Source organism: Amphiprion ocellaris, chromosome 6 (genome assembly GCF_022539595.1).
Source record: "Amphiprion ocellaris isolate individual 3 ecotype Okinawa chromosome 6, ASM2253959v1, whole genome shotgun sequence".
NCBI lineage: Eukaryota > Metazoa > Chordata > Actinopteri > Pomacentridae > Amphiprion > Amphiprion ocellaris.
The window spans coordinates 33,323,097-33,335,211 of NC_072771.1; the positions used below are offsets into that span (position 1 = coordinate 33,323,097).

A 12,115-nucleotide genomic window follows, 5' to 3' on the forward strand; every position below is an offset into this window, starting at 1 on the left:
TGGTCTCTGTTTCATGTCCAACTTTGCTACCTGTGGGACTGCTGTCATGGAGACGGACCAGTTGTCAGTAGAATCTTTATCATAGTTGCCATGGAGACAGCACAGTTGTCAGATTCTGTGTCAGTGAAGCATCATGATGGAGGCTGATCAGCTGTTGTCCCCTCTGATCAGCTGACTTCAGGCAGAGGGAGAAGGAGGTACAGTCATTCTGAAAGATTCATTACTGTTTAAGGATTTCAGCACAATAAATTTGACATAAGAGTCACTTTGCTTGACTGTGTTTCAGGTTTTTTGGGGGTCATGGATAATCTAAGTAAGGATGGAGATTCTGACAGAGGAGAATTTCATGGCCTGAAGGTATTGAGAAACAATGCTTACAGAATTTAAGTGGTGAAAAGTTGCGACTTCATGAATGCTGTGAGTCTGTAAAGGATACCGTCAATATCAAGGGATGCACAGATCATCTGGTTTTGACTTTATGTTTGGAAATGCGTTGTTGCATTCAGGAATTCACATAAATCATGACATTTCATAATGACCACAGTTAGGAAAAATGTGATTTAGCTAATAATTACAGTTAAAAAGCTATTTAGAACTGCTATATTTGATATTTTATTGGCTGCTGTGGATAAACAAAACTGTACATACAAAATTAATATCAGCAAAAAAGTAGCTCACAGCAACAAAAAATACACTGATAAAATTGCGAGAGTTGAGCAAAAATGTTAAAATGGATCAAAATAATGAACTGAATGACAGAAAAGTTTTACTAAGCTGATGAACACACGTTGATTGCTCCGCTGCTAATATGGAAATGTGGATTATTGTGTCACGCCTTAGATGTTGGCACTGACCTGTCAGGGCCAATATTACATTTATTGTCTTCCATCCTGCAGAAGCAAATTGCCATGATTTGAAGAACCTGCATCAATATCAGCATCAAACATTAGAGTAACATTATACTGAATGAGACCAGAAAAGCAGAATCTAACTCATATGGAGGTTTTGCTTTGTGCCTTTCTGCCCATCAGACATGAAGTTTAATCTTTGTTGCTTTGGTTTTTCTTGTGTTGTCTTGACTTCCACATTCCCCCTTAAGCGCCTTTTTCTTGTGGCACTTCAAACTATTGGTAGAACTTCATTTACAGGCAGTTACTTATGATAACATAGCTATTTAGTGATATTTCAAGGTCTGAAGAGCTGGAGAAATGATTAAGATCAGGAGCTGTCATTAGCTGGCCACTTCTAATGACAGTTCATTGTCAGTGAGACGAAATGACTTAAGAAGAAAGATTCTCAAACTTTTGGACAAGTCATCATCACTGTTATACTATCAGTATAGTATTTAAAGAATGTTTTAATCTGTTTTCTGCAGGGGTAGTATTTACTTATGCCCTTTTGAAGAAAATATGTAATTTGGACACATGTATGAAAAATATTTCATTTCTGTGTCAGTGTCTGAAAATCTTCTGCCTGTCTGTGCTGTTTCTCAGATTTCAGACCTGATAAAGGCTTTGGCTGAGTGGAAATCACCGCCTTGTGCCACCACTGACCCCCGCCTCACCAGCACCACCTCCATCCTGAGGAAAACAGTGGCAGGGAATTCTTACATCCACGGTAGCTTTAGATCCAGAGCCGTCCTCCCTGAAAACATCAAGCAGCTCTCCCAGTGTCAGTTCAAGAGGCGAGATTATCTAAGTGAAAGTTTATCTGCTGCAGTAACTGATCCTGCTTCCATCACTGCAGTGGCCTCATCTCAGGAGGAACAACGGCAACACAGTTTAACCCCATCAAATCCTGTCTTTCCTGCACATGTGGCGGAAGAATCTAAAATGTTTTCCTCAGAGTCAATCCTCTGTGTTGGAGAGCAGATTACAAAGCCGGAGCTAGTGCATGCTTGGAACAAACAGCAGTCCTGTGAAGCACAATGGATGCTGCCTCAACAGGTTCTCCCACCTGGTTAGTAAACAGCTGGTTGTAACCTTCTTAAATACACAACCTTAGTGCTTTCCTTCCACACTCACTGCCCCGAGGCTGTAGCTGTTTTACAGTCAGTTTTCAGTGTCTTATAATGAAAATCAAATCAATAACAAAGTAATTCTTATAACAGGATATGTATTTTCCTAAACCATACCTTACACAGATTGGAAATAAAGCTTTACTATGTTAATAACTAATCAATAATGAGACACAATGTTAGCTTCTGGATTTATGAGTTGTATAAAATCACAGACACAGGCCTGGAAGAGCTGCTTTATAACTCATTCTGCATTCTGACATGTAGTAAATTACAAATATGAGTAAAGGTGATTATTTTCTTTATGATCGATGATAAAATTTTAAGATTTCTGATCTGAATATTAGCGTCTGTTGTTGAGATCGATTATGCAGACATTATTGAGATCATAATAAGTAGAAATTAAGTGAGATGTGAAATGCTTATTTTTGATATTGTGATTTTTGTGACGACAGAATAATAATGTTAAAAGGGAAAACATAGTATAGGAAGTTGTGAAATATTCCTTCCCACAAAAGCAAAGTTTCTTTTGCTGAGCACTAAATCCATTTTGTGATCACAGCGAAGGCCTTGTGTTTTTCACTGTCAGAGGAAAAGACATAATCTCATTCAGCAAAGTGTTTTGATACATTGAGAGACCATTTTGTAAATTAATATTGGATCTTTATCATTCCAGGGCCGACCAATGAGTGGTTCTTTGAGGACTTGACGGACCTCCAGAGGAAGCTGTTTTTAGGTGCCTCAAAGAAATCTGGAGTCCCAGGGACCTCTCAGATAGAAGGAAAAACTACACGCCACCCCTGATCTTTGCTGCCCAGTTGAAGAATATTAAAAGAACAAACAAGATAAAAATCCAACTGAAACGGCAGAAATAGTTTGTGGCAGACTGATCATTGTTCCAGAACTGACAACTAAAAACTTGTATTTAACTGAAGAGTTGAAAACCACATAGAAATTCACAATGCAGAAAATGAAAAACGCTAATAAAAAACTGTTTTCTTTTCAACACATTTCCAAAGTAAGATCATCTTCAGCAAAAGACAAAAATCCATTATGTGCTCTATGTGCATAAAGCAAATGGAACTGTTTTTTTTCACAGCAATACATTGAGAAAAGCCAAACATTTAAGTGAGATTCCACAAGTCCAAAGATGCTTCCAAATTTTGTTTAAATATATGGAGAGTAATATGTGATCTTAAAAAAAAAAAAAAAAAAAATAGAGAAAAAAAGAGAACAACTAGGAGCAACTGTGATCGAAGTATCCTGATTTGTAGAGACATCTCAGCACATTTAAGCCCAGATTCTGGGCATACAAGCTACAGATCTTTTTACATACAAGCACAATTCCTCTAAAAAATTTGTTTACATTTATTTTTAGTTTGAGAAAATAAAATATGTCAAATGATTTTATATGTTGGATGGTCAGGAACAGCAACTGCAAAACCAACGAACATTACCTTTGCACACTTCACTCTCCACACGTATCACGTTGTGAAATTAGCAGGTTTTCCACTTGTTGCTTGGCAGCTGGTTCAGTGAAGGATGTAATGACAGCTTTAAAAGCTGTTTGTTGTGCTGGAAGTGAGGAGAAATCAATCTGTACTGTCACTGCGACCCTGAACCACCTCGACGAGACACTCTGGTGTGTGGTAGAAGTCAATATGATTTCACAGACAATAGTCACTATTTGACTTTTGTCACATCCAAGACTAACAATATATTTGTTATAGATTTGTTTGGTCAGTTTGTCAGGCTCCTCTCTACACTTCCAGACTTGGCTCGGCTGCTCAGAGCTGCAGTTTGAGCTGCAGCAGACACTGACTGAATGTTAACATGATGATTAGCAACAACTTGATTCGAATCCAGCTGCAGTCATTTTACAGGGGCAACCAGTCCTGGGTAATTACACATAATGATGAAGATTTGGCTTAGAACTCACTCTGACGTTCTCACCTAAAAAGCTAAATGACTCCGACCTCCAGACACCCCCGCTGCCCCCACCCCACCAGCTCTGCTGGTTTATAACAGTGCTTTCATCTCAGACCTGCAGACAGACCAACAGCAGCCCATCGCAGACCAACATAGTGAGCAGAGAGACACAACACAGGTAGGAGAAGCTTACTGAATGTGCGTAAATACTTAATCTAGCTTGGTGTGGTGTCAGAAATCCAAAATATCCGGTATTCATTTAAATAACTTGAAGAAAAATAATAAATCATGCATGCACTGTATTTAAATCTGCTGTATGTATGTAACAGACACTGACTATGTTATTCATGTGCCATAGAAACATTCTTGGCTTTGGTTTGTGAAGATGATTGCAGACTCAGCAGCCAATCACGATCCAGACTGTGGCTCTGTATGCAACGAGTCCTCAGCTCTGGAGGGTCAGGGACCACCGGTGCTGGTCGACGCCTGGCTGGTCCCCACTTTCTTCAGCCTCATCATGCTGGTCGGTCTGGTCGGGAACTCGCTGGTCATCCATGTGGTCACCAAGCACCAGCAGATGAAGACCGTCACCAATTTCTACATAGGTAACATCTCTGCAGTGCAGTAGGATCAGCTTTCACTCCCAACCACTTCTTGGTTCATTTGTGTTCCATACATTTGCAAGTTGCAGTAGGTAAAGAGTTCCAGTAAGTTTTATTTGACCATTACTATGATTACAAATCACAACCAACACCACTTCTGTTATGTTGATGCTTTCACCTTGATTAGTTCCATTTAATTTGCACTATTTCACCAAGATTATCCGCTCAGCATCAGTATTGCTTTCCAGAAAGTCTTGGGTGCAAAGACTAAGACAATTAAAAACAACATAAAAGCCACATTCTGAGAGAAACTTGCCAATTTTACTGAATGCATCTCATGTCGACACATCCTAAAGTACATTTCTCTGTTTAGGAATCACTATTGTTGGTTCTCTTCCAGTAAATCTGGCTACGACCGATATCCTGTTCCTGGTCTGCTGTGTGCCCTTCACTGCCACACTTTACCCATTGCCCAGCTGGATCTTTGGAGAGTTTATGTGCCGACTGGTGAACTACCTTCAGCAAGTGAGAAACATAAACACACACATAAAAATAACAGTCAGGCTAGGAACATTTGGAGAAATAACAGTAGAAAACAACATCGTAACCATTACAGCCACTGTAAAGATGATATTATACCACATTATTATTATTATTATTATTATTATTATTATTATTATTATTATTATTATTATTATTATTATTATTATTATTATTATTATTATTATTATTATTATTATTATTATAGCATAGTAACCAAAATCTCAATTCATGGCACAGCAATAATAATTAGATTTTCTTGAGCATTATACAAAGGACAGAATAATTTCAATTAGATTTACTGCTACCCAGCTAGTGCAAAAAACAAACAAACCCTAAAACAAACAAAAAGCAACAGCAAAAACAAATCTTTCACTTAAGTAAATATGATTTATTAAATGATGCTTTTTACACTAAAATTTGCATCACACATATTTGCAGTTATTTTCATATGTAAAGAAAAGCTAGATGTTAAGTAAGTGTGTGCATTCAATTTAATTATTGCATAGTGTAAAATAATGCATAATGTTCCTAAAATGCAATAAATTCATTGTCATCGTGTTATAATGGGGTTATAATGAATTACAAAATATTGGGTGAGCTACATTATGAAGATGTTTATAATGAAGTAAGTAGTCTTTGTGTGTGTCCTTCATATAGCACGTGCAGTATACACAAGAACCAGCAAAAAATGTATTTGTGTATTACATCCTGCACAAAATCCTCCAGATTTGTACTACATTATAATGTTTTCCGTTTCTACAAGGCAAGCTAAGAGAAATGTTCCTCATGTAGTGTGGCTATAAACTAGAACTGAGAAAATAAAAGCTCCTCGTGTGTGCATGTGTTTCAGGTGACTGCACAGGCGACTTGTATCACTCTGTCAGCTATGAGTGTTGATCGCTGCTACGTGACCGTTTATCCCCTGCAGTCACTGCGACACCGAACGCCCCGCATGGCTCTGGCCGTCTCTGTGTCCATCTGGATAGGTATCACACACATTTACACACACTCGCAATGAGACAGCGGCAACAACTCACCCTCAGATTTGAATTACATCCTGCATTAAGTTGAAATCAGAAAAGATGGAGCAGCTGATTTTGGTGACAGTGGCAACAGGACATTTCTCTCGGCATGCTCAGTGTGACAGGCTGAGAAACATTCACAGAAACATGCCTTTAAAGTTACTATTTAAGCCAGTTTAATCACTATTAAATCACAGTCAATACTAGAAACTGAAACCCTGAAACAGGGGTGTCAAACTCATCTTAGTTCAGGTTCCACATACAGCCCAATTTGATCTCAAGTGGGCCAGACCAGTAAAATCACAGCATAATAACCTATTAATAACAACTCCAAATATTTCCTTTTGTTTTAGTTTTAAAAAGTACATGTACATTCTGAAAATGTTCACATTTAAAGACCTATCTTTTTACAAAACATTATGAACAACCTGAAATTTCTTAAGAAAATTAAGTGCAATTTCTGCCTCAGTTTATCATTTACACATAACAACCTACAGATCACAGTGTATCTACAAAGGCACAAAACATTTAGTCGCAGGTATCAGGAACTGAACAATAATATAGTATTTTACTTTATGATCAAAACTACTTGTCAAGATCTAGAGATTATTTTAATTTTACATTAATTTCCACATCTTTGTGGTAATCCTGACCACCTAAACTGACACATTGTACAGACTAAATTGGAACTATTAAGGAAGAAAGTTAAGTTATCCCCCTGTCTTGTGAATGTATGAAATTTATACATAAAAAATACATAAAAGTTGTGACACAATTCCACCAAACCAGACTCTTTTGTACTGTAGCTGCTGACTGACATTATATTGCATAATGGTCAATGTCTTCAAATATTTTCACAATAAGGATTCATTTTCACCTCTGTAATTCTTAAACTTTGTAAAGTCATCCCGCCGGCCCATGGGCCAAATGTTTGACACACTTGCCCTAAAAGAAATGCATTATTTCTCCATTCCCCTTGTCTTCTCCAGGCTCCTTGCTCTTGTCCATCCCTGTAGCCGTTTACCAGCGTCTGGAGGCCGGTTACTGGTTTGGTCCTCAGACGTACTGCACCGAGGTTTTCCCTTCAGCTCGCCTCCAGAGAGCCTTCATCATCTACAGCTTCCTGGCCGTCTACCTGCTGCCTCTGCTCACCATCACCGCCTGCTACGCCTTCATGCTCAAGCGCATGGGCCAGTCCAGCGTGAATCCCATCGACAGCAGCTACCAAGTCAGGGGAAAGGTTCTCGTTTCAAAGCCACAACATATTTCTGATCTTTACAGAGACATGATAAAGCCACTCTGGTTTTACAGCTCCAGGCTCAGGCAGAGCGAGCAGCAGCAGTGAGGGCGAGAGTCTCCCGGATGGTGGTGGTGATGGTGGTCCTGTTCCTCATCTGCTGGGGGCCCATCCAGGTCTGCATCCTCCTGCAAGCTTTCGGCCTCCGCAGTTACATTCTGTACAAGGTGAGTCAAGTTAAATCATCCTTATCGTGCATGTGTGTTGGCAGGTAGTCAGGGTTCAACTGAATTTTTGAAGTACTATTCACTCCTCAGTCAAATCTTAAGAGACAGCCATCATACACAACTTATTACAATGAGAATAAACTGTTTTTAGTGGGCTTACGATCTCCAATAATCCATTGAGGGCAAATGAATCTTCACAAATCTGCTTAGAAATGATACAGAAACAACCTTCCTCATGAACATCAGATTTTTTTCTTGTTTCATAATGATCAGATTTAAACATCTTCTTCAGCATCACTGTAATCATTATGATTGTATCTAACTTTACATGGTGCAAATATACCAGAATGTAAATAGGCTATAGGCAGTCATCCTCAGAAACATCCTTAAATCATCACCAGAGTAATTATTGCGCTTTGGGGAATAAAGCTGTTACTTTTACCTTGTGATCAGTTTTTTGAAGGTTAACTGTGTGGAACATGGCAGAGGATGGACACAGGAGTTGATGTGTTTTTGTTTTTGTTTTTTGTTTTTTTTGCTAAAAGCATTCTCATTTGTAAAAAATAAAAAAAGCAATAAATACAAATGTTATTTTCCCAGTACCTCATGCTCAATCGCCTTTCCACATTAGGCGCTATGAACATTTTTTGTCAATATCTGTCCTGTTTGTACACTGTAGATGTCGACTTTAAACTCACGGTGCTCTTCTCTCATTATATAAACGCAATCAAGTTTTTAGAATTGTAAAATTTGGCCTCACTGGACGCAATTTAGGCTTTTGAATAAGCAGTTTCAAGTTCAGATATGTTTTATCATGAAATTAATTCAAGTAAATAGTTCAAATATATTACATTACTCTATTGTCAGCAAGACCTACATGGAGAAGAAGAAGAAGAAGAGAAAACAATTTATGGCAGAAAACTGAACAATAAATTCAGCCTCATTGTTCCCCTTTCAGACAGTGACTGTAAACAGCAGGACCGTGGTGACAGAAACTCTCTAGTTTGATGCCTTCCGTCTAAATCTGCTGCATTTTGCCTCCACAGCTGAAGATCTGGGGTCACTGCATGTCTTACTCCAACTCCTCCGTCAACCCGCTGGTTTACGCTTTCATGGGCAACAACTTCAGGAAGGCCTTCAGGAACGCCTTCCCCACCATGTTTCTGTGGCGTTCGAGGGCGAGAGTCAGGGTGGGAAACCTGGACGCAGAGGACGGGGGAGAGATGGATCCGCAGGCACCCAAAGGAGAAGACGAGATGCACTTTCTTTCATCTGGCTCCTAAAGGCCACACGGGGCGTTCGGACACTGTGCACTCATTGCTTATTTATGGTACGTTGTGGAGATGAGAGGAGTCAGCTCAGTGTGATTTATGTGCAAAGGCAAACACACACATACACAGTTGTGTTTCTGCGGCTTCAGAGGGAATTACATTGACCTACATTCATTTCCTGAAGACTTACTCTAACCTTGACCATAACTAGTATTTGCTATACTTTAACCTTTAAACACATCTTTACCTTAAAATGTAATGATTTGCATTATGGAGACTCGTTTTTGTCCCATAATGTAATTGTATAAAGTAAATGAGTAAAGAGATATAGGTCACAGCAACAAAAAATATCCACCCACAGGCACACAAACACACACTGTGTAGTGATTCCTGCCATGTGATCTCTTAAAATGGACAAACCAGTCAGGTGCCTCTCGTGACCAGCACGAGCTACTGAAATACAATTATGTTTGTCACATTTTTCCAGATTTGGTGGACCAGTGCACTCAATTTGTCAGGTTGAGCTCGCTCTTGCTTTTAGCTTCTTTGCAGCTTCTGGTGAAGGTGACGAAAAAACGGGACAAAAGAAAAGCTGTACAGGACAACAACTGTAACTCTGGATCCTTTGTGGACAGCAACATCACTAATTTGAATTATTTAAAGACTCTCTCCTGCAAAAATCAAGTTGTTTTACCTTGTTACAGTGTCCATATGGTGCTGGAAGACATATCATAAGCAAAATAAGCAGTCTGTGCCATAAAAGTGAAATGCAGGGTATCGATGGCAATCTCAAAAACACAGAATTACACTTCTGAGGAACAAATCTATCCAAACTGCAGAGATTATTTTAATGGAAAACCTTAGATAGATACTTTATTCATCCCATTTGGGAAATTCAAGGTGTCACACATGTTACAAATAAGAAAAAGAAGAAGACAAAAAAAATTGTGTTGGTAGAAGAAATAAGGTTCATTATTGTGCTGGTATTTACAATAATAATAATAATAATAATTTAGATATCTCAGGGTTTAATCAATGATTGAAAATGATAAAGTAAGGCGTGGGGTTAAACCCTTAAGCTGAACAAATTCTACGTGAACTGTTTTCTTAACGTTGTTGTCATTCTTTTAAGTGAACCCTTGCCTTTGTCCAGCACGGTAGCACAGCTGGGGCCCTTAAATATGGAATCGTCCTTTATTTGACAATTAATTGTTGCGCCCCATATTGATTCAATATTCACTCAGAACTCTGATATGTTAACAGCACAAGTTAATGTACTAATTGTGTGAAGATAAAATTTAGATTTAGATTTAAAAAAAAACAAAAAAACAAAACGTTTGTAGAGAATTTCTTTGTTCAGTATTCTGCATTCAGTTATTTATGTTTTTCAGAATACAGTATTGCACACTGGTTAATCTTTACATTTTTGTTTTATTAGTATAGTTTCACTGTTTAAAATGGTGCCACTTCTTTTCATACATAACCTCTGATCATAAAACAATACAAAAAATCCCAGTTCTGTGCATTTAAAGCTTTAAATATGACTAAATGTTTTTTTTTTCTAAATTAAATATACTACTGCATGGGTGGTAGTGGGCCCGAGGAGCCGTGGTGGGAGTACTTTATTTTCATTTCTGAAAGGTGGCAACCCTAAGCACAGCTCTTCTAACTGGTTATGTCTGATTAACTGAAAAAACATTGACCTATTTCAATTTATACAAGACTGTCTCTACACACACCTTTTACTGTGCTATTTAGTTTATTTAATAGTTAGACTCAGACTGTGCTGGTCTGCTAACTAGCGTATAGTGGGGAAACATGCACGAATATAGGACACTGCATTTAGCTAAAACCTAAAATGTGCTTTATCTAAACACTGCTGTAGGAAAGCTGTAGATTTCAGGTGAGCTGCTCCTGTGTGATGTTAATGTGTGTAGCAGGAACATACATAAGGAAAGGAAGGTGAAAGCAGAAACACGCTTTCATTTAAACAAAAGTAAAAATGTTTAAATAAAATATGTTTTTCTGCCCCACATAAAGGCTCTGCACATTCAAAAACCCTTCCTCTTGTCATGGCTTGAAGAAAAATCCTGTATCTTTACAGAAACAGCTTTAAATATTGACCAGCACCACTGAATTATTGCTGATGGAACACACGTGATGTTGCAAAAGAGCAAACAAAGGTGGTTGTTGTTTTTGTGTATCACCTAAATTACTTGTAAGAGGAAGTAAGTGTTAATTTTACAGTTAGACACCTTGAAACACACTCATTCAAAGATATCATATTTTAAAGTTCAGTTCAGTTCAGTTTATCTGTTTGCATGTAAGACTTTAATACAATGTCAGAGGTTTATTATAAACTGCTTTCCATTATTCTACACTGTGTGGTTCTGTCAGCTGGGAATATAAGAAGCTGTACGACACTTCCTGCTGCTTTACGCGCTCTCATTTCAGTGGCGTGACAGAGGAACCAATCAGCGGAGCGCCAAATCAATATTAGCCAATCACAGCCGTGATGGCCAACCCTGGCCAATGGGATGACTGGCTGAGAGTTAGGATCCTGGTGCTGCCTTCAGGTGACACCAAAAATACCAGGTTTTACCACAGAATACACATGAAGGAATAAATACTGTACAGCAAAATGCCACACGATGATTAAAATGTTCCAATGCATTGAACTATATTTAGGTAGTTTATTATTTTTAACTACAAATAACCTAAAAATTGAAATTAGATTATTTAACTAATATGAGTCCTACATGGTCTAAATCATTATCTGAGGCCCAGAATGATCTGTCAAAAGACCACAAAGTCAGTTGCACATAGAAAATCTGGGGTCAAGAGTCTAATTTTAGCACAGGATGAGGCTAGAACAGAATGAAGCTGCCATAGAAAATTAGTTGTGTGATTAAATCTAGGACAGCTTCGAGCTGAATGATCCACAGTCCTTGTTTTGTTTAAAAATTTGTACAGAAGTTTATCCATGGTTAATATGAAGCATCGGGACTCTTAATAAGGTTAGTTATCCAAACAGGTCAAACCAGGAGTTATGACCTTTATAGTGTGTGTTCATGGAGGCCTGTTGTGCATCCAGTGATGGGTTTGCCTGAAATTTATTATACCTGAGATGACTCTAATTTGTTGCTGTTGATGTACTTTTAATAAAACATGCTAAATATTTGTTCTTGCCTTGTTATTTTTTTCATATTTGTAGATACATTGCATTTAAAATAATCAAAAATCCCCATATCTGCTAAAGTGTATTGT

General features: G+C 38.1%; 1 protein-coding gene across 1 annotated transcript; it reads left to right on the plus strand.

Annotated features, from left to right (window-relative positions):
- Positions 1 to 60: 60 nt before the first annotated feature.
- kiss1rb (KISS1 receptor b) lies at positions 61 to 9,841 on the plus strand. The gene is made up of 10 exons (XM_023288623.3): positions 61 to 197; positions 287 to 357; positions 1,494 to 1,959; positions 2,694 to 4,124; positions 4,305 to 4,551; positions 4,949 to 5,073; positions 5,942 to 6,077; positions 7,103 to 7,341; positions 7,425 to 7,577; positions 8,624 to 9,841. Exons 5-10 carry the CDS (start codon positions 4,332 to 4,334, stop codon positions 8,858 to 8,860), a joined length of 1,110 nt encoding a protein of 369 aa, XP_023144391.2. The 5' UTR covers positions 61 to 197; positions 287 to 357; positions 1,494 to 1,959; positions 2,694 to 4,124; positions 4,305 to 4,331; the 3' UTR covers positions 8,861 to 9,841.
- Positions 9,842 to 12,115: the final 2,274 nt, after the last annotated feature.

Bases quoted from the DNA above. Each gene is read 5' to 3' on its own strand.
- kiss1rb (XM_023288623.3), top strand. From the start codon at position 4,332: ATGATTGCAGACTCAGCAGCCAATCACGATCCAGACTGTGGCTCTGTA. The intron at 4,552-4,948 runs GTAACATCTCTG...GTTCTCTTCCAG, and splicing joins CGTCACCAATTTCTACATAG to TAAATCTGGCTACGACCGAT. The intron at 6,078-7,102 runs GTATCACACACA...TGTCTTCTCCAG, and splicing joins CTCTGTGTCCATCTGGATAG to GCTCCTTGCTCTTGTCCATC.